Raw genomic sequence first — 24,189 nt, forward strand, 5'->3', positions numbered from 1 at the left:
CTTTGTTACAAGTCATTTTTCCTTAAAGCAAACCTGAATCAATGCAAAAAAGATATGAAACAAACACTGTAAAAATGATTGCCTGAATGTTCGAGTATTTAATACCTACTTAGGTAGAGATTTATATGGTGTCCCGAAAATAATTTCGCAATCAAGCACACAAAAAGTCCACAAAGGTAGAGCGCTTATTGCGAGTATGCGAGTTTATCAATTACAACACAATTTTCGTCAGGCACACATTTTTTCATGAACAAAATAATTAAAGAAAATGTGTGGGGTTGGGGGTGATTCGAGGCTATAAGATAGGTGATCCTAAACTTGACCAAGTTTTTCGATATTCTGTATAATGGGGCAGTTTTACTTTACGCAACAGTGGAAAATCATAAGATAAGACTATAGTTTAAAAATCTTACATCCGTATCATAAGCATTCATTGAACCGGTTCCAGAGTGTTCTTATCGAACTTTCAGTTTCATCGCTGCCAACGGCTGGTAGTCGTCAGCGCCACTTCCGAAGCAAATCTGATTAGTTGGTATGATAGCGAAATAAATCGTATTTACCGAAATTCGTTCGTTTCGCGAGGCATTGCCAAACAGTTTCATTTCTTCGCTCGCCCCCCGGCTGGCGGGCAGGTTATAAAGCGAGAGAAAGCACGCGTCGGCGCAGTCGCGTACCGCACGGCTATTTTACCGCGTATCGGTTTTGCGCGTTTTTCACGCGCCAGTGTCGCCATTGAGAAGGACTTTTGGTGAATTAAAAATGGAAATGAGGTAAATATTTTATTTTTAAATAAATTAATGTGCTATAAAATAGTGTTTAACTACATATTTTATTTTAATCTATTCACCAGTGAATAGTTCAAAAGTTTTGAAAAGTTCTGCGTTGAATTATGACAACCGCACGGATAAAATTGAAAGAACATGAATTATTTATTTATTTCATGAATTATTTATCGAGGTGTGAATGTTAGTAAATCAATCGTGAATTTCCAGATATTAATTGGACGAATTCGCCTAATTTACTTTAAAACCAAACATTTAAAAGTACAACATCCTTAAATGCAACAGTTTTTACTTTTGGTATCAGAAATTGTAATTTATCGTGTCACTTTCTCCGTATTGAGTAATGTTCGTCATCATGTTGATTTCGTCCACCCCGTGTATATTTGTGGATGCTTCTTATGCAGTTTCCCACACTGCGCACGCGCTCAATGGTGAAACATGGCCACCGTAGCATTATGTTATGATGAGTATCTCGGGCGAGATCCCATGGTAAAGTAAGTCAGCACTTAGTACTCAGATGTACATAAATGTTACTTATTACCTGTGAACGAGATTTCATCTTCAACAGCTGTACGTTATGTGGGATTTGTTAGCTGCATAAGCTCAACAATACAATAAGGGTGAATCAGATAAGTTGGCAATAAAACTAACATTGAACTGACATCAACCTTAGGTACTTTACTAGTTAATTACTTCTTAGCTGAATTTCCAGAGAAGTAGGTACACACTATTGTACACATCAATTTGGGAGAAAAGCTATGACAGCTATCGAGCTTATTAACTAAGCACCCTGGGTCCAAAGTTGATTAAACCCTACAAAAATTACGTTTGAGTTGTAAAGATTAATAATTTATTAACAGACCACTTTACTTTGCCCGACAGTATCCACGCGGCCACGTAATGTAAAATGTGAAACAATATTTCACTTTTTAATAAACAAGTGTTGTAGACGCAACAAAACATTAATTTAACTTTTTAATTTTAATTATTTTCAGTTATTTATCAAACATTATGTAGCTTAAAGTAATAAAAACAAAAGTAATTTTACGTAAAAGTTAGATATAACAATAATTTAATTTTTACCGCTCAAAAGCTTTTGTAAGCTGCCCCTTTTGAAAAGCATAGGTATACATTTTTATTTGTCCATTCTTGTTTTTTCTGACGACTCGCCAGGTTTTTTGAAAGACATAAGATTGTATGTATCTTTTCCAGTGGCGTAAATAAAGAGATCTACCTATAGCTATAGTATAGTACTTTACTGATGTGCAAAAATGCTTTAAGTAAAGGATGATGCACGTTCGGTCAGAGGTGGAACGTAGTAGCAATTACATTACCTACTTAAGTTGTTAGCTTATGAGAGTTTCGTACCGCAATCGACAGCTTTATGCAGCTTATGTAAGCTCCTCGCTTCCTAAACAAAGTAGCGTTTATTTACTTACTAGGTGAGTAGGTACTGCTAATTTATATCCGGGCATCTATTCGTGAGCAATAACTCATAAAATAATGAAAGTAACTCAATCAATTAGTTATAAACTCATTGTTATTTTCTTCCTTCGCAAAGTTCTGAAATGATTTCACCTTTAAAGTCATTGAACTGGTCAAATAAAACGTTTGGGATACAAAAGAAAAAAGAAAATGAATGGCAATGACCTCAACATAATAAGGTAAAGCTTTTTTGTTAAAAGGATCTTGAATTTTGAAAAGGGTCTCGAGAAAATAAATATCCTTACATGAACCTTTTTGGTAACATATGATATCCGCTGCGCCTGCGACGAATCTTTGTTACTTACCGTCATATATCAATCGGTACTCGAGTTTTTTTATTTTTCTTCTTATTTATTTCTTTGAAAAGTAAGTAATTATTTTGAGATTAAAGTTCCAGAGAGAAAATACTGAAAGTAATATTGAATTAATTTCCGTTTTTGCACTAAAAATAAGTTAAAGATATACCTGCACTTTATATAACTGTATAGGTACCATAATTTACAGCTATTGGGTATTTTATAATCGTAGTATAACTTTTTATAAATAACAAAGCATGATGAACCTAATTCTTAACTCGAGATTTATATTTAAATCGGAATTCGTCACGTTTTTTTGTTATTTATATTGCTCAATTATATTGTCATGGCTAGGTATTTAATCACGCCACACTAAACAAGCAGAAAATTTTAATTCTATATAATGAACTGGCTCATTATTTACAGCTAATAAAACCTTGCCTATTAAGATAGGGTTAAAGGGCCTTTTAATATTTTTAAAAGTTCTGAAATTATTACTTTAAAACATAATCCTGCAATTTTTTAGAATAGGGATCATATTATATAAATTATCTGCAGTATCTCCATCCTACTGGAAGAAATCTCTTATAAAATCAAGACAAGCTTTCCTGAACAATAATTTCAATGAACTTAAATATCAACTTTATAAACAACCATTTAATTAATTTTGTATAATTACTAATTTAAATTGTATCAGGCGTTACTTTGCGGAAATCCATAATTAGATATTATATGGTTATCTTTTTAATATCTAGCTAATTTCGCACAAATAAATATAACAAAAGGACTGCAACCTATCATTGAAATCAAAAGCTACAATCTTATCCTAATTATAGACGGCTCCATTATTCAGTTCAAGACAATAAGTGCCTACTCAGTGAGACAAAACATGCCTTTCTCGTAGCCAGGTCAAGGCTGGGCAACCCACTATCGATGCACTGATAAACCGATTAACCGATACACGACGATATGATTCACCAAGGTTAGTCGAGACTTGATACACATTCTATACCGTGCCCTTAATTTTACCCCTTATTTATTCGTTCGTTTCACCCGAATGACGTGGACGTCATTGCACTGCACACACACACATTCACACAGTCCACAGCAGTGGACTGCTGGACAAATTATTAGGGTAGTTCAGCCACCCCGTATATCCTTGGACATTTTACACTACGCTTCTAGGTCCCAAACTAAGCAAAGCTATGGGTACTAGACAACGGATGCAAACATACTTAAATGCTTTTTACATAGTAACACCCAGACCCATCCCGGCTGGGAATCGAACCTCTCGGCATAGTAGTCCGATCGGAACCACTACACCAAACGGTCGTAGGATACAGGGTGGCTTGGTACGAGTATACTTGGCTTGGGCCAAGTCTGATAGAGACATAATTATCTTCCTGCAATCGATAGCTTTTGAATAGTCAAAGCCAAAACAATGTTAATTTAAATCGTTATTATAATCCGTTTAACCATTTCATCAGACAATCTGCAAAAGCTCCATTAACTTCTCAAATCGACATTTAATCGATCTGTTGTAAATGGAAATTAATAATTTCATTTTTATTAACTTAATTCTTAGTTATAAATGTCTACGTTTAAGCAATGATCGATTGTTGCAAGGAATACTTCGACTTCTATATAATAACAAAATTAACATTTAACAACAATTAAAATAATGATGCCATTTATTTACAAGCCGGTTGACAATGGGTAACGAGAAATACAGATTCTCAGAAAAATAATTTGTTATGTAAATTTAAATCCAATTTACAGCATCTTATCTCTCGAGCGGAGTATGTAGCCAGCCTTACACAGAATGAATGAAGAAAGCGTCCATAAGCAGCTGTTGCGTAAGCGCATAAAGCTGCGTCCATACGACTGCAGCCGAATAAATTCAGTTCCAATTTCGTACCCAAATATTTAGTCTTTTATTTATTTTAGGGATTCTAGGAAATACCGTTGAAATGTCTAGAAATGCGATATTATAGTAGCTATGTTATGCTTTTAATGAAATTATTTAATAAGTCGGATCGGTTTAGTTACCTAATATTAAATCCAAATGAATAAAGCTTGCAAACTTGGGCGTTCGTGGAAATAGCTCGCATATTCCAGAAATATTCAGCTACGTTGCTATTAACACCAATCAGCCAAAGATATAGTAAGGACAAAGTACTACACAAAACCATAACTTATGTTATGGGCGATAGTACCTCTCTAAAAATTATACTCGTACGATATTTTAAGCGATTACAAATGTAGACCATTGTAGACCAGGCTTAATGGGTTCAGTCCGAACCTGCACGGTGGTCTCTGGCATTTGTCTAAGTGTTTGCATACAGAGGCGTGTAATTATTCCTTAATGAGACCTGTAGGCGAAACAGCAATGTTGTTTTTGCTAACTTATTAATGTACATGGTCACCTTCAAGGACCTCATTTTCTGGATGTCAATTGCATTATTTTACATTTTGGAATTCCATTACTCAAAACCGGTAATATTTTGTCCTAATAAGTCTTACTTAATATTATTTATTATCTACCACAGAATTTTATGTTAGCCCTGAAAATGCGTGTGCCTTAAGCATGCATGTAAGCACTGACAATAACCATAACGTTGCAGCTCCATCCAGACTGTTCTCCCACATACGACGCAAAAAATGACTCGATCGTTGCGTACCCATAACGTGTTGATACATTCCGATACCCGTTCTGCTTTCCTGCAGCTGAAAGCCGACACCACCCGGTTTATTTGCAAGCTCCCCGAAACTTTGCAACCCAATATGGCAGGAATGTTCCCAAAATAACCACAGCTAAGACCGCAAAGCAAGAAAAATACAAACAAATATTTTGGTAATTCCTCGTGTCACCGAGAACCACTAACTGAAGTATTCAAACCACGATGTGTTTATTCAAATTAGCTACACACAACGAAATCTATCACGAATGTCACGTGACAATAATGGAACAAATTAAATAGGTGAACAAATTGCTGCGGAAATCGCATATTTAAGAAATAGTAAGCGACCAACTCTATGGTACGTAATTAATTGAATCGTAGCATGCGTGCGCACGACAATTAATGAACCTTGTAAAATCGTGCTTATCTTTCACTAACGCAACTCTATGTAATCGGCAAAAACTATAATCACTGATTTAATAATAGGTAGTAGACAATTTAGCTAGGGTTAGTTTACGGAAATGCAAAAGGCGATAATAGCATTATTCCGCCAAAAATAATTAATAGGATGCGCGCGATTTATGCAAAACCTATCCGTATCATGTTTTCGCTGATAGAAACTGGAGGCCTTCACATACTATGGGTTTCTAGATAATAACAAGCTTCTTATGAGATGGACGAAACATAATATACCATTGTAAAACAGTTTCATTATTAAGGTATTGTTTCAGAATGGGAGTCTAACGCGTTGATGTCTTTTGTAGGCAAATTAAATTAGTGAAATTATTTATATTTTTTTCTGCTGTCTATACTTAGTTATTAATAATTAATTAACTATTAGAGCTCTAGCTTAATAATAACATAAGAAACAACTTAGGTATCCCACGATAGAAATTGTTTTCATTTGAATTAATGAGAACTTTCGCGTCCGCTGATTTGCGTATTCAATTCAGATATATTTTTTCTTTTGTTGGATATTTTTATATTCATCTTATCTATAATTTGTCAACGCTTACCCAACATGACCTACACAAACATCAATTCGCGAACAAGTGCAAATGAAATTGTCAATGCGATCAATAGAGTTGCGCAATCCACTCACGCGCATACATTGACACTTGACGGGTGACAAGTATGGCGGCTCTCTTGGCACACATCCCATGCCTGGTGGACTGAACTGGTCTTACTGGACCTGCTGTTGACATCGCTTTGATGTGACCGCTTTGGGCGACCTTGAACCAGTTACAATTGTAACTTGTTTTTAGAGCTTGGGGTTTGTGTGTCCATGTCACACAAGATGTGATGCTATTTGAGTAACACTTGTACTACTACAAGTACTTTTTAGATTCCAGCTATTAATAAGCCTAAATGTATCGTAAAAAGTGCCTATTACAGTTACATCCTATAATTTAATCTTATTTTCTTGCAATACATAAATAAATTAAGTTTCTACCTTTCACTAGAGCTTCATTGAATAAATTAAACCTGCATAAGATATTTATCAGGATTACACAGCGAGGTGGTTAAGGATATAGTTAGTCAAAGTTAGCCTTATGCATAGCGTTACATTAGCATAAAGAGTCGATGTTCGTTCGAATGTCCCGGTTCTCTTATCCACTCGTATGCGGTTGGAATCACTTCGTTTGTTCGTTTCAGCCAAATGACGTCCACTGCTGGACAAAGGCCTCCCCCAAGGTTTTCCACAATGAACGGTCCTGCGCTGCCCGCATCCAGGCTCCTCCCGCGACCTTTACCAGATCGTCGGTCTACTAAGTAGGAGGCCTGCCCACGCTACGTCTTCCAGCCTCAGGTCACTACTCGAGAACTTTTCTGCCCCAACGGCCATCGTCTCTACGAGCTATGTGCCCCGCTCACATATCTATCACTTGGATCTAAATAACAGTTCGTCGGCTCGTAATCTCAAATTAAGCTTCATTACTTGTACCGTTCGTATTGCAGGGCCGGGCAGCGTGACCTTTGTGCGTTATGTAACACGCGTAAGATTAATCGCACGCGTTTAGCGTAACGACGTCACTTACGGGCACAGTCCAGCGTCCAGAACAACTTATCCGGAGCTAGGGCTGTTACGAAAGTAAATATGAAAAGTATAAGTCGCAAAAAAGGTAATGTCGTATAAAAACTGATGTATGGGCATGGGCAGATTATTGGCGTTTTACGGGTTCGTCGTAGCGTCGAACTTTAATTAACACGTATTGTGCATTGGGCTGCAAAGGCGTTGAATTCTGATATACTGATAGTTTTTCATTTAAAAACTACAGTCACATTTTAAAATCTCATTTTACTCAAATTATATTGAGAAGCGAGATTTCAGTAAATAATACGAGTAAACTTTGAAAACCCTATCATTTATTAGATTGCATTACGCGTTAAAGACTCCACACGCTGGTTAATGTGGTATCCGAGTGTCGGCATTTACTTTTATGGCTAAAGCTAATCACATCTAACGAAATGTAAGTAGCTACCTTACTCAATTAAATAACTCTTAAAGATATTTAAAACAGGCTTAACATATCACACTTAATCTATTACGATATGAATGGATAAATGATTGAACTTTATTTAACCTACGTCATAGGTAACATAATACTAGTATGCGTGAAGGAAAATTCCGTAGTAATCAAATAGGCACTACATCATATTGTATGGCAGCCTAACATGGTTCGCAACCTAGACCTTCAGATGATGTTAAAGTGTGTTTGTAAGTTACCATAAGGGCTCTGTTGAATTTTGGTGATAGCTGGAATTTATTTTGTATGTTTGGCTACAGGCTCTATTTCGTAGCTAGCTTCGAGGCAATGATTCATTATCCTTACAGCATTTGAATGTGGATATCTAGATGCTGACTAAGCGCTTTAATACTTTATTAGCCAGTCATTCTTCAGTGGCGCAATATTCATAACCAGAGAGCTGAATTATGATTAGACAGTCGTAGAAGGCGACGACCCTTTTTGTAGAGTTGTTTTGTGGGTTGTGGTTGTGAGTGCGAATCGGAACGTCTTGTGGTTTCAAAAGGCACAGTTTTGACGTAAAATATCAGAAATTGCTAGAAGAACCATATAACCTAATATGGAGAGCCCTACATTTTGTAGGCCCCTGCTATCTTTGACCATTTACAATTATTATCCAGAAAAATCTTTATCTTGACGTAATTAGATATTTTCTAGTCTCTAGGTCTAAAAACGCATTTTAAGTGAATTATAATTCTATCAGAACTAAAAGTTATTCAAATGAATGTATGTGAATAAAGAAAGTTGGAAATACACATGATCAATATCAAATTGGCTATTTAATTTCGCGCTTTATATGGTAGATGACTACTCTCACAGTGGGAGGCCTGATAATCTATTATCACTTATGAATATGGTTTCCCAATAACCGATCCTAATCACTATTCTGAAGAGAAGGGGTAAATTAACATTGTGACTAGACACGTGCAAATAAGCCGCGTAGGTGCGGCGCGCGCGCATACTTCGAGCTTGCACACATGGCACAGACGACAGCACATCAAGCTATGTACTTTATACAGTAGCAATAAGGGCGATTCTGCAATAAAAATGTTCTAATGGTGCTGTATAACTGTACTAACATACGCATGTGCTCTCGATCTAATTCTCCGTTGTGCAAGCCCAATCAATGTCACGATAAAATCGTGGACACCATAAGGCCGGGTAGCAGAAAAAATGGCGAAAATGAGGTTTTCATTTTTCATTTTTGATGTACTAAACAGTAAAATTAAAGGCTAAGATTTTTATTGGGCATAGTTGAGGATATTTTCTAGGGCTATTAACGGATGGAAACACGATTTGATGAAGTTGACTCGATAGAATAAATTCCCAAAGTTACCTCCATTCGTTTTCTATTTATGGTTTTATTTTTAAAATAAGCGATTTGAGATTCTAAATCTTTTACTAAACTAAAGTTCAGAAATAACTTGAGGGCTTTTAACGGATGAAATTTTTATATTGCGTCTTATTTAGTTACTATTTTAAAAAATGTGGAAAAAATCGTCCATGACGGCTTGGACAATCTCAATCAGTCGCGCGGTGGCGCTTACGGAGGACGGACGCGTGTCAGTTTTTTGGCCGTGACAGTTCGCGATTTGTCAATATTTTTGACAATGATGACTTTGATGAGTCACAGTATAATAATATCAGTGTTACTGGAGAAAGCTTAAATTTTTGATAATTAAAAATTATCAATTTTGTCTACCTATTGAAATTTAAATCGTTCGCATCCTTTTAAACGAAGACTCTACTCATGATACATAGTACATTCCTCAAATATGAGACAAAACCAATGAGTTAAAATTACATTTTAATAGTACCTACATACAATCGTCTTACACTCTTTAGAAGAGCACACTGACACAGATAAATAATAAAAAATACTGTCTAAGGTCTGTAGCTAAAGGTCTAAGCTGTAAGATAGAAGAATCTTCTAGCCAAAAAGATGGCAGATGCAGCATATGTCAACGGATTTAAAACTGGAGTTCATATGGCTGCTTTGGATTCGGTGGAAAGGCGTGCCAGAAGACTTATCGACAGCCCTACCCTTGTTGAAGCGGCGCTCCAGGAACTTGACCATCGCCGTAAGGTAGCATCCCTATCGGTTTTCTACAGGCTACACTTCGGAGAATGTGCGAAAGAATTACACGAATTAATTCCACTAGATCTCTTCCATCATCGGGGAACCAGACGCAGGTTAGCGTACCATCCCTATATTGTTAACATTCCACCAGCTCGCACTAAGCGTTTCGATGACTCTTTTATAACAGCTAGGGACTGGAATTCGTTGCCTGCTGCTGTCTTTCCCGAAAACTATAATCCGGGCCTCTTCAAGGCGAGAGTGAATAAGCACTTACAGGGCAGATATGTACCATCCTAGACTGCATTCCACTTAACATCAGGTGCGATTGTGGTCAAATACCTGCCTTGTTATGCATAAAAAAAAAATATGACTCCTTGTAGACTTGAGTCTCTAGAGCGTCCCTTCCTCCACCATGCGTAAGAATTTTCACAAAAATACTGTCTAAGGTCTGTAGCTAAAGGTCTAAGCTGCAAGATAGAAGAATCTTCTAGCCAAAAAGATGGCAGATGCAGCAGATGTCAACGGATTTAAAACTGGAGTTCATGTGACTCCTTGTAGACTTGAGTGTCTAGAGCGTCCCTTCCTCCACCATGCGTAAAATTTTTCACAAAAATACTGTCTAAGGTCTGTAGCTAAAGGTCTACGCTGCAAGATGGAAGAATCTTCTAGCCAAAAAGATGGCAGATGCAGCAGATGTCAACGGATTTAAAACTGGAGTTCATGTGACTCCTTGTAGACTTGAGTGTCTAGAGCGTCCCTTCCTCCACCATGCGTAAGAATGTTTCAAAAATACTGTCTAAGGTATGTAGTAAAAGTCTAAGCTGCGAGATAGAAGAATCTTTTAGCCAAAAACATGGCAGATGCAGCATATATCAACGGATTTAAGACTGGACTGGCACCACCTTGCAATGTCATCCTCTCATTGTTATCTGTAATGTAAATTATTTTTAAAATGTATTTAAAAAATAAAATGTTCGTTTTATTATTTCAATAATCTGACCTCTCAACTCAACTATACTACACAAACACCTTTGTTCGCAACTGTACTGACGAAACCTCGATATTATACCGTTCATTTAAGATGGCAAGCTTTTTGCTGCGGTAATGCACTCCAGGTAACCGTGTGTGATGCTTATTGCTCATAGTGATTTTCGATACAGAGCCCCGTACATACGTTATACATAAATTATGAAAAGAAAACACCCAGACCAATACAAACAAATATGTATGCAATTTTAGTATGATATTTTTATTTATTAATAAACAAAAAGACTGAACAAAATTGATGCGTGTACTGATTAATGTAATTAACCACATGCAAAGCTTTGTGAATTGCAACAACTATAATTTATTATCCAAGCTCTAAATAATCGCTACTACGAGTAACTGATCATAAAATGTTTTTCCAATCGCTCAAGCTCCCGAGGATCTACCGATAGGTCGGGTGACGTAATCTTGAAATTCTTTTAGCCGGCGCGGAACTTCCGGAAGGTCGGGTGACGCCACGCCTCTTTGAACCGTGTTTACTTTGGCAGTTATATTCTATATTTATTCGATTCTAAAATACATTCCCAAAAATTTTAAAAGTTGTTTTAATTTGTATCACTTGGATATGATTTGTATTAGAAAGTGCTGTGAGTGTGACGCTTGAACGGAAGGAAGTCAACCTAACCTAACCAACTGCGTATTTCTATACTGTGTAGCCGCGAGAGCTCTTTGGCGCGCTGTCTTCGGCGAAGTATTGCGCGCGCAGATTTTGACAGCGCGAAATACCTACTTTAGCAGAAATACCAAGCCTTACTATGCTTAAAATAAATACGCCCTACTTGTGCTCGTAGTCAGGATGAAAGGATCTGAAGGAAAATTAACTTACAAGGACTTTCATTTTATTTGTTTCAAATTATGTTAGAAACGGTACGAGACCCACGTATTTTTTATACTGTGAAAGAACTCCCAAGAAACAAAAATCCAGCAGCAAATCGTGGCTACTTGTGTAAGATGTATTACCATCATAATTGAAGCGTTGTAAGTGTTACAAAGTACTGTAAGTGCACGTGCACGTGCAATGCATCTTCTGAGTGATTTTCCGTATTGTTTCTAGTTTCTTCTCACGCACTTGTTAGATTTTTGGGCATTAGTCATTTCTAAATTAGGAAATATTAATGTATTAAAGCAGATTCTTTAATTAATAAAGTTACCACAAAAAGAAGAATAATAGTAAGCAAAATCTAGCATAAATACTTTATGCTATATTCCTATCATATCGTATTATACCATGGAAACATATAGGACTATAATACTGTAATTTAATAAGTTCCAAATTAAAAATCCAATTTCAAATTCAAATAGTTTATTCAGTATAAATCCCTTTTCCAGGGCATTTATACACGTCCCAAATATAGCTTGCCCTACCACCACTTCGGGACATCATGGGCTGGTGCTGAGAAGAAGTGGCGGAAGAAACTCAGTCACCTTTGTCAGCCTCTTTTCCAACCAGATACAACAATTTATAACTTACATAAAAATGAATAATCTAGCAGTAATTAAGTCTTATTTATTATTAACATTTTGACGGTATTTTGTATAACCAGTATTTATAATCAAACACACAGAACACAAGTTCTAAGTTAGGTTACGTTAAGACTTAGGTTTTGGTTAGGTCAAGAGTTAGATTTAGGTTAGGTTAGGACTTAGGTTTTGTACCATAACATAACCAGCAACTATTAGCATTGTCCTTCTTTATACTGGTCAACAAACTACCGACCCGACCCCGTGGCATGTCACCATCAATTGGCCAGGTGTCAAAATAATAGCCCTGGCGCAGCCACATAGCCAGGTGTTAATACAATATCACAATAATACAATACAATACAATAACACAACAAGCACAATAATAGTACCAATAAACAATGTACACTTAACTTTGATCAGCATCACCTCAAAGATCCATCGAGACTGCCTTTCAACGAGGAATTCCATATATTTATACCCATACTCCTACCTTTCCTCTACTCAACTCTGATTGGTCACTTAAGACGACCAATCAGAAAACAGGAAGTTAGATAATATTTAAACGGACCCGGAAGTTGGAATTTCTCATTTTACAATATTTGTTTTTGATCAAAAGATAGTATGTTGGCTTATTAATTATACTTTTAATAATATTTAAGAAATATTAATAATTATTATCCAAAAGCTGGAAATCTTACAATAAATTCTATAAACAGGAAGTTCGAATATATTATAACTAATAATATTAAAACGGACCCAGATTTATTTTTGATTGAATATTAGCCAGTTGGCTTATTAATTTATCAATTTAATTATATTTAAGAAACATTAATAACCACTATTCAGAAGCCGGAAATCTTACAATAAATTCTTATTTGCAAACGGAAGTCTTAATTTTATCTGACAGTTAATATGGCGGCTGTTTGATACTTGGTGTGTGTGATGTTATAGAAAGTTAATAAATAGTGTAGTTACTAATATTAATTATAGGTCACATGAAATATTAATATCAATCAGGTATGTACATAATATAATTAATCTAACACACTCGTTATCTTTACAAATATTACTTGAGAACCTAATATTCACTTTTTTATTAATATTGCAAAATACAGCACATGTCATCATTTGCCCAAAGGGAAATGTACTCGTAGATCGATATCATTTGCTATGCCACGTATAAGGCTACGCTTATGTATGTAAGGTATTTTGTAATTTGTGGATTATTTCTCGTTAGTTGTCGTGTATTATTTAACTGGTACTGAAATGCGGGCAGAATGCTTATATGGTCTGTGTTAAACAGCTTCGCTTCCTTGAGAGAAATTGCTCTACTATTATCGGTTATAATGGCTACATCATGCCACTGTTGTTTCAATGACCTGAAAAATGAAGAAATCTAAAATAATTTGGTGTGCTTGAAAAAGAAAAGAAAATACTGTATGGAATAAGTTGTAAAAACTACACATTCAGCAGACTTCATGGAAAATTTGAGTTTTCCCAATGTGTCACTTAGGTATGTGACTGCCATACACCATCTACAGAGGTTCCCTAATCATATGCACAAGTGAGCAACGGCTGTTCGTCAAATGGAATATTACAAAACTCACTTCAACGTGTTAAATTGTTATTTGCGAAACTCAAAGGGTCACAGAAGCCGCGTCGTTGACGTTTGTGACTATGAATAACCAAATTTAACGGAGATTCTGCGCCAGCGCCGAGACCAATCGGCCCGTTAGCCTGAACGGAGCGATCTGGTCCACTCAGCAAAATCTACATAAATCTAGGAGGCTGTTACGGTTGTTACGTAACAGACGAAAGTGAAATCAGTGAGATAATGTCGCATCAACACGCGATACAACCCACAAACAAACATTGACGCGACAACGGCTTCTGTTTGATACGATGACGGTGCTTTTTCAAAATTGCAAAAATTACTCGTAATGTACACGTAATATAATTAACATTACACGTAGACGTTTTTATGAATGGCGGACGTAATCAAATTAATATAAATGACATTACGACTGCTCTTTTATAGCGGTAAATATAATTAAAGTACGAGAATACAAGTTATTAAAATTTCATTCAAGTGCATTTGTGCAATGCACACCAGATTCAAGCAGAACATCTCTACATTATTTTATTGAGATTCTGATTAATTATTACTGCTTACGTTTACTTAATTAACCTAATTTGAGTCAATTTACACAGTATCCACCCTGAAGTGCAATAAAGATTCAAGTTTCATGAAATACACGTCGAGATAGTGCGGTTTTCGTCATTCGACCTTCTTATCACCGCGCTGTTAACTCTTATTTAGTATGTTTAAGTATCAATTTGGTGGCCGGTGCTTTTGAAATTAGTTTCATTTAGAATTAGCCCAACTTCTCGTCACGGACCAGAAACGATAATATTACTATAGAGTCGCAATCCAACGGTCAAGTGGCAAACGTTAATACGCAAGTTTCCATTTCACGAATGGTTGGTTCTGATGGAGAAAGCCTGGAATGTCTGTGAATCTATTCATAATTATTTGCAGGCCAGTCTAGATATTTAGTTGCGCAACGTTTAGGCAACGGGAATAGTTGTATGAAATGGTCTGCAGTAATCGAAATTGCGCACTCTATTGTTAAGCTGTCGATGACACTGCGCAGATACATAGATAAATTGGTTAGTTAGTTACATTTATTTATGTATCTCTTGACGCAGCTTTTACTTTAGTAACTAGATACATAGATAGAGCAATCTTTTATAATAAAACACTTTTTCTATAATTTTCACATGATTTATACAACAATTTGCGTAACTTTAACAAAGAACTTGTAAACTCTCTAGCTAGGTCATTATCAAGAAATAATGACATCATGAAATAGCTTAATTTTAAATTGTGTAATAGGAATAAAAGTGAAGTGCACACTATGTAAAATAGGAATCACTTGTTTTAGCAAATTTATTTTTCTTCCACTGTCCTTGTTTTTTAACTGGGTCTACCGGCTGATCTTGTTAATTACTTGCTAGGTATCTGGTGTTTACTGAACTATTAAAAATACCAAGGGCCACACCCCGGTGTCGCAAAGTAACACATAACATGCCCGCCGCATTCTCGATTGACCCCAAAACCTAACAACTTATGACGTGTATCATGAAACGATCTTGTCGTATATCGTACGATACGGTAGGACACTTCACGACACGTTGGACATGTCATTCCGGTGATGTATCAGTAGCACTTAGAAACTGGTATTAGCATTAAAGTATTTATAAGATCTAGCGTAAAGTAAATAGATTCTAATCTACAGATTATAGATTATGAACATAAAGTTACGGGAACATACTTAATTGTCGCGTATTTTTAACTGGAACTTTTCAATTTCTAGATGTGTAAATAAATGTTAGTGGAGTGGAATACCTATGTTTGAACTTGAGAGAAACAAAATAATTTAATTATTGTTTTGTTAATTTAACTCTATTCGATTCGAGTAGATGTCTGCCATCACAATACAGACATAAACTTCAGGTATGATCTATCATATTGACACGGAAGGTGAGGACAAGCGTGCATAGTAGCATCAGTAGCATGGTAGAGGCCTATTCCAACGGCAGGGACAGCCGATTCGATAAAGAATTAATGACCTTATCCGCGGTAGATTAACAATTTCCCACATCACCGTAGCCGCTACTCCGCATCAATTACATTACACAACTGATCTGCGCACGCGCCTCGGTTCATTTTGGTGAAAATTCTCTTACGCAACCCTGCGGCCAACTGGACCCGTTAACTGGACCTGTTATTATAATTGTCGCGATGAACTGTTTCCCGACTGGTATCTCCTTTTGGCATTTGCAATCAAGTTATGTATGTGCGATGTTGACAGTCGGCAACCTACATCGGTGTTGTTGTGATACCGGTGGTTTTCTGGTCAATTTTTATCGAAAGATTGATGATCTCAACTTTATGGGACTCAACAGCGACTGAATACTATGTATGACGATTATCTTTGCCCAACGGTGGTGTATGAGAACTCAAGTCAGTTTATCAGTACATAGTCTTTTCACGTAGCAGTTCTGCGTGCATGCATGCATGATGACGCTACGAACTATTTCAACCTACGTCCAGATCTTTACCTTAAGCTCAGTTAACCATTTGTCCTCGTGGTTTCATCGCTGTACCGCATAAAGTTCCTAAAGCAAATAAGGTAAAGTAATCCTCTTATTGTTTGTTCCAGGTGGATGTTCTTAATAGCGCTGCTGTTGGTGGGCACAACCCTGGCTGCTGAGGAAGACGACGTGCCTGACGCGGGCGTGGAAGAGGATGAGGATGACCTGGCCCTGGACCAGGAGGTAAGGACTTCAAAGAACTTTGAAACTGAGGCTATTGAATTTAGTAGAGAAATCTATGACATGTCTTTGAAACAGGGAATATTGAATTTGGTAGAGAAATGGGACTTTAAAAATGATGATCTCTTTGCTTAGGGTTTACAATTGATTCATCTATTTTATAGACGATGTATTGTGCATCAATATCTTGTCTAGGAACCTTGCTGCTACCTAACTCGAGTAAACTACGCAAGCTCAAGCTAAATAGCTTACTTAACTTTTCCGAAGTAAGTTAATTGGAAAAATAAATAAAAGACGTCGACATTGGATTACGGGCAAACGGATAAGTCAGAATTGGTGACATGATGGCTAGTTAAACGTATATCCTTCCAAGCAAAAATAATTAAAACATTAATTAATTCCTGATTAGAAAGGTTAGGAAGCCCCAAATTCGCAACGGATTTCTCCAATAATTCACAATCAATGCCGATACTTCCTAGCCAGTTAGTTTTTCATGCAATTTAGACACCCTAACATACAATTAAAGAACAAAACATTGTAATTCACGTGCCTTTGTCCAAATAGTGACGTCATATCTGAATAGGAATCGTTCATTATTGCAATTGTCGCGGCGGCCATAGCTTTCAGATGGAGCAGTAGATAGCACGTTACTTTCGATTTGAACTAAACTACCTCAGGTGCACTATCTGTATTTATAAACCGATCTAGATGTGAGTGCGCTCTGCTTACTTTGCGTTATGTGAGACGTATTCAAGCAACTCGTGCGATTATTAAGTTTACGCAACGAATTTCACGCTGGAGCTCTTGGACTTGAGATATCTTACGCTCCATATAGAGTTTGTCATAACTTGTCGTATTAAATTGACTGTGATAAGACGGTACAGTAACGTCGGTAATAATCATTTGAACTACATAATATAAAATACTTCTTAAAGTATTCAAATTCGTAACAAGAGGACTCTATTGGACAATCAGACTATACGTACAATGTGCGAAACTAGAGATAATGTGAGCTCTGTGTATGAATACAACAAGCCCGTAGTAATAAAAAGATAGTAAGAGTATTACGCTTACACTGTGAGAGCTTCCTAGACCCAGATCAGTTAAATTGATCGTAACACTCTCATAGCTACAACACGATTCCTGCTGAGCAATATCGAGGTGGTAAAAATGATTTGTTATTGAGGTGTTTGTTGTTGAAATAGGTGTTAAATCAGTCTAAACCTTCAGTCAAATAACAAAAGGAAAAACCTCAAAAATAAAGAAAAAAGAGCCCGAAAAGTAAAAAAAGAAATAATTGACTGAACTGGAACTAAACGTAGTAACGTCGCGTACGTATAATTTTCAGTATGGGATGCTCGTATGTTAACAATTAATACACAAGATGATTTTATAAGTTGAGTAATAAATAATTGTAATAATCAAAACCTTCCAGGACAAGGTTTACACACAGTAGATGCGAACCATTGGAAATTAACAATTAGTAGGATTGCGGCAGTGTACTCGTATGTACGAAATGCCAATCCAGAAGATTTAGATACCTTTCCTATCTTACTTTTTTAACAAATCTAGCGAATGTAATGCATCACGTCACGTGCGATTGAACGATTGGAAATTTCCAATAAAGGCGTTGATGCATGTTCGTAGTTTTACCGGTCCATTACATCAGGGGCGCGAGGAAACCGTTGGATTTCCCGCAAATTGCTCTGCATCGTGACCGAAATCGAGAGCGTTGCAATTCTTCTTGACCAGGTGTCAATGTCCGTAAGCAAGGCCGCTAGCAGTGAAAGTGGAAAGCAGCTCATTATTTTTTATAACCTATCCTCTTTTTTCATTTCTGAACGATTGCTACCGATTCCGCGGTACGCATGACAAATTGACAGTTTACGTTAGCGCGCCAAAACTTTAGGCGCGAAAGTAGAATTTTCCAAGGTTTCTAGTTTTCATCATTTGTGTTTTTCTCGAATTACTCAGAGTGTGCAACGTGAACAATGTTACTGTAGTATTGTTCTTTTAATACTTATTTAGGAAACTAATAGGTATTTTATTAATATATCCGTAAACTTGATGATTTCATGTTTCAAAAGCATATTAGCTCTGCAGCGTCGTTAAAATAAAAGCAATGCAACTATTAATTTTTGCACTACGTTTCCTCACGCGTATGTAAATTTCAATCAATTCATAAACAAAATAGTAAAGCAACGTAACGTGGTAGTAGCAACCGCGCACGCAGAGGAACTTGCATCACGCGTGAGAAAAACGTATGATAGCTTGCACGGCCATGATCACAATCATTGACAGAAATTAATTTCGTCATACACATAAATGTGTAGACTGGTCAGATTTTATACAACTAATATGAATTTTCTAAAGATAAGCTTGTATAATGTATGGGGCCCTTATGTTTTAATAGCTACCCACCACCATTGCACTAGGTGCACTATGAATCATAAATCTGTGGATCTATAAAGAATCTACGAATGAAACTACTGTTTTTATTCAAATGATGTAGCATCATTGTATCTAGCTAGGTATTAAGAAATAAAATGTAAGTCCTGAAATTAATTTTAATTAGGTAATCAAGTAATGCAGGAATATTTTCATAAATATCGTAATATCGATTTATGTAATCGAAAGTGTAATTTAATTTGTTTACCAAGCTCCCGTTCACCCGGATCAGCGCACACGACAATTGCTATGATATAATTCCTCAAAATAATTACACACGACACAACGTCGTCCCGCACGAATGGTTGTGTCCGATTTTTTCCGATTGTCTTTTTTCGTTCTTTACATTACAATTTCGTACGCGATGGAAATATTGAAAAGTGTTAATTACGCGCAATTACGTGTGTTGTGTAACAAGTCGAGCCCAAAGCGCTGCTGTAATATTGTAATGAACTTGTACCTCTAATAATAAAATTAAAACGAACTCATTGAATGCGTCTTTATGTTCTTAATGATAGAAAGTTATGTTATGAGCACCTGTTACGGAGAGTTGCGTTGCAAAAATAATAAAAATCATCAACTGAGAGTTGGTAGCGGTGGGGCTTGCGAATCTTCGCGACATAGTTCTACAAAAGTCCGGGGTTCTAATTAAGTGACCATACTATGAAGTTAAAGATAGATAAGATATAAATTCCATGAAATCAGGAAATTCAGACCCCAATTACTTTTTTCCCCTTTACTTTTCTGTGACAACAATGTAACTTGTAAAAACTGAAGGTTCTGTTGGTTCTTTAATAATGAAATGATATCGAAATAACACCAGCAGTAAATGAAAGTGACTGAAACACTAATGCACCGATCGCGATGTTGTCAATACAATAGCTGGTGTTACAAATACTATCAATCAATCAATCGAAATACTATTTAGTAACTTTATTGTAATCGTTTAGATTCTAGATTATAATAGCCTGAAACGGGCCAAGCACTTAAGTTTTGGGCAATTGCACGCGCCTTTACGCAGTTTCGAAAGAATTAAAAAATTAACAATACACACATATAGCCTTAATAAGTTTAGGGTAAAAATAAGTTCTTTTTAAAATATGTTAGTCACCTCGTTTTGCGAGACTGGGATCATTTTCCAGATGTAGATATCCGATCTTTCCCTTTCTTGGGTTAATTTCTTAGCCTGCTCCACTCGATGTAGCATGATTGGCCACCGGGACCTTCACGATAAATGCCCATAGAAGTTCAAAACAATAACGTTACGAGCATTATACATGCTTATTTGTTTCGTCACAGCTGTGGAATTTCAGCATATCAGGAAATTAAAGCAAAAGAAAAAGTCGGAACAGTGACATGCATTATTGAATTCATTACTGAAGCATTGAATGGATGGACATGATTAGATTCATATTGGTATAACGAACATGACGGGTCTACGTCCATAATTTATAATTATCAGCTATATTGCCGAGCTACGCTTGATTGAGCATTAGTACTTTGTTTGTTCTTACATCTTTATTAAGAGTCTCTTCATGACTTACTCTACTACTTCACAACTCCCATACCATATTACTACAAGAAATAACGATAGATACAAGTAATAAAAAGTAAATCATTCAACTCGCATTACCGTGAGATGGCAAAGACCTCACGTGATCACAGTCAACAATTTACTTTCACAGGAAACACGCAACGTGCGACCACGTGCGTACACGGCGAACGCGTACAACACACTGCCGAGCGGATTCCGGCCCACGGCGTCGCTGGCAGAACTTGCTGGTTACCAGCAGCGACAGCAACAGCAGCAGCAGGAGCCGCAGGAGTTCGTCGGCCTGGTGGCCCCTCAGCAGCACTTGTACGAAGACCAGAGAGCACCTGCTAGAGCACCCAGCAGAAAGGTAACCACACAATGCCAACCATTATTAAACCAACCGAATTGAGAACCTCCTCCCTTTGTTGAAATCGGTTAAAAAATCTGCTACCTACGCTAAGTACTAAGGACTTGTTACTTGCAGCAGCACCTAAAACCACAGCAGAAGGAGTTAGTCGGCTAGAAGCCCCTCAGCAACGCTTCATAGAGCACGGAGAGTAATACCAGCTCTATGTATACATATGTCTCTCAGTGTACACAGAAGCATTCAAATTCAAATATTTTATTCAGTACATAGGTCCTTTCCAGGGCCATTCCATACACGTCCCAAATATAGCTTGCCCTACCACGTTGTAGGTAAGTTGGAGTTAGAGCACAACAAGGGACTCCTATACGACTTCAATACGACCATTTATGGGGCTACAGGTACGAGTATGCCAATATGTGATCGGTAATCATGAAATTATAGCTAGGTCATTTACGCCCAATTAGACAGAGAAAGTAATAATCTAGACCGGGTCTAGACGACACTTTCTACTATGGAAATTACGACGATGTTATATCACACACTCCTACGCAATGCGCGAAAGATCTACAAAGCCTATTAAAATACCTACTACATTATGAAAAACATAATTCGCCATTCTCAGAGACATATTAATACATTACACTGTATTATGTAATGAGAATATAATTTGAAACAGTTAACATTAAGTTTCACTCGTAAAAATGTTTCTTTATCATCTTCGCGTAAGAGTTGTTTACATTGTAAAATGTCTTTGTTTTATTTAATTAAGTAGGCTAATTGACTAATTATTTCCCAGTGTCGTGATCCATTTAACATGGATTTTGTTTCCACCAGCCTCAAGACCACAGGCCAGTTAAGGTGCAGCAGCAACAGCAGCAGGAATTAGAGGATGAGGAGGAGAAGGAGGAGCCCGACCGTCTGTCCACGCTGCTCCAGCAGACCAAGTTCGACTGCGTCAGCAAGCAGAACGGCTACTATGCTGACCCTGAGCTGAACTGCGAGGTGTTCCACTACTGCGCGGATAATGTCAAGCACTCCTGGATTTGCCCCGAGGGATTCACCTTCCACCAGGTGAGCATCAAAAGCTTTGATGATTGAGGGTTTTCACTATGCGAAACGTATTAATACTCAGCAATTTCTTAACCGAACAAAATAAAGAACGATAAGAACGACCGAAAATAATAACATCAAGATGAGTACCTATTCCCTAAAGTACGAGGAATAGTGCCATAAAGTAAAGGTATTTCACGTCTATCAACTTACGAGTTGAGGTTTAGAGATGACAAAGTATCGATGCCTTTTGAAATCGAGAGTTTACACGCTTTTTTGCGATAATGAAGCAATCGGCAACAAAGCAGAATCGCGTGAATACAATAATGGCAATTTCTCACATAGCGATTGTATTGGACTGACTCCGACTAATATGATAAATGGCCAAAACAATAAACCTATACTGGCTACCCATTTGTTAGCCTCTTGGAATGTTTAAACAACCTCTTGTAACGATAATTTTCTATTATTTGTTTGCCTAATTGCCTATTATGTTTTTATCCTTTATTGTAAGTTTATGTTCGTATACGTATGTATCATAATGTATATCCCACCATCATAACTCTGAGCAGAATCAACAAGCACCTTTTACTCTTCCCAGGTCCACCTGATCTGCATGCCGCCCACCCATGACAGCATCTGTCAGAAGTCCGCCAAGTACCACTTCGTGAACGAGTACCTGTACCGGCCGATCAACGAGGAGGAGGTGCAGAGGAAGCCCAACGTGTCCCTCAAGTACTCCGACCGGTACTACCCTGCTGAGGTCTACAGGGACGACAGATACGAGGATGAGGAAGAGGAGGTACTGATTTTAGACTTCAACTAAAGCTTTAACCACACCAACGCGCGACCTATCGACAGTCCGCGCGACCTGTCATTGGCCTATGATTGAGCGATCGCGCCGGCGATGGCGATCTGCACGCGTTGGTGTGGTTGAAGCTTAAGTTCATCCAAAATAGTCGTTGCAACACACGTTACTTACAAATACGTAAATAGAAAAAAGAGTTTCTTTTTGATCGGGGCACACTTTCAAAAAGTGTATCCACGTTAGTCAGTTAAAGAGCAAAGCAGTTAAAAATATTCAAACCGAAACTCGGTACGCAGATAAGTTCCACGGATCCAATGTGATCGGTAGCAGCGTCTTCTGGACTATCTATTCAGAATAAGAAGAGGTAACTGGGGCTGAACAATAGGCCATTAAAAAGCCAAAAAATCAAAGGAAAGAAGGCAAAAGAAATATGCAGCTTAACTCATATGGTATTTGGACCTCAATTGATGTGTTCTGATCTGTCGGGGCGCCTTAGTCATTGCATTTGTGTTTTACAGGAGGAGAGGAGACAGGAGCAAGCCGTCCACAGAGCGCCCCCACAGCAGTTGCAGGCGCGACCCTCGCCGCGGCCGCAGCAGCAGCAGCCCCAAGTTTTCCACTCCGCGGAGGAGGTCAATATCCCTCTCGGCCAGAGGCGTCCCCAGCGCCCCTACGACTTTGACTTCTAGCCAGCTCTTTTCAGCCAGTAGTCTTAAAGTTTCACAACTGCCAGATACATCGGCTAGAGCCGATAAAGTCCTTCATGTTTCAGCATCGGGGAGGGAAATTCACGTTTAGAAATTATTTCAATTGTTGTGCGTTTAAACATCTGCAAGAGGCCAGAAACGCATGTTTTTGACTTTCTTGCTTTTCATGTCAACGGCACAACAATTAATTTCTGAATCCTTACAGCAACCTGTATTTTAAAGCACGAAAATAAAAAGGAGATGTAAATAATTTGCAAACATTTTGGTGCTAGGTGCATAATCTATAAATTATTCAAACCATATCCAGTATTGTACTGCTCAGTCTTGTGTGTAAGTTAACGTTTAGGGTAATAAACTTATTTATACTTAGGTACATTAAACTATTTGAATGTAAAAGTAAGTCACAAATTAGTTTTAAGCTAGTCTTTGTGGTAGTTATTTGTAAAAATAAAGAAAGTGTGAAATCTTCAATGATTTTTTTGAAAATCCCATCCACGCATCCTTTGCCGCTCATTTCACACACTCCGAATCTTTGGGACCTTCTTGGGAAAGATTTCTGAACGCAACAATCATA

At 37.3% G+C, this 24,189-nt stretch overlaps 1 protein-coding gene across 1 annotated transcript; it reads left to right on the forward strand.

The window, feature by feature from the left end:
• Positions 1 to 646: 646 nt before the first annotated feature.
• On the forward strand, positions 647 to 24,086 carry LOC135087526 (putative uncharacterized protein DDB_G0271606). The gene is made up of 6 exons (XM_063982254.1): positions 647 to 770; positions 16,590 to 16,704; positions 20,835 to 21,050; positions 21,885 to 22,121; positions 22,702 to 22,902; positions 23,427 to 24,086. The coding sequence occupies exons 1-6, from the start codon at positions 760 to 762 to the stop codon at positions 23,595 to 23,597; spliced, it is 951 nt and encodes a 316-aa protein (XP_063838324.1). The 5' UTR covers positions 647 to 759; the 3' UTR covers positions 23,598 to 24,086.
• Positions 24,087 to 24,189: the final 103 nt, after the last annotated feature.

The sequence above is a fragment of the Ostrinia nubilalis genome, chromosome 3, assembly GCF_963855985.1.
Source record: "Ostrinia nubilalis chromosome 3, ilOstNubi1.1, whole genome shotgun sequence".
Lineage (NCBI taxonomy): Eukaryota > Metazoa > Arthropoda > Insecta > Lepidoptera > Crambidae > Ostrinia > Ostrinia nubilalis.

Coding starts and splice junctions, on each gene's coding strand:
- LOC135087526 (XM_063982254.1), top strand. Junction 22,122..22,701: donor AGGGATTCACCTTCCACCAG/GTGAGCATCAAA, acceptor TACTCTTCCCAG/GTCCACCTGATCTGCATGCC. Junction 22,903..23,426: donor ACGAGGATGAGGAAGAGGAG/GTACTGATTTTA, acceptor TGTGTTTTACAG/GAGGAGAGGAGACAGGAGCA.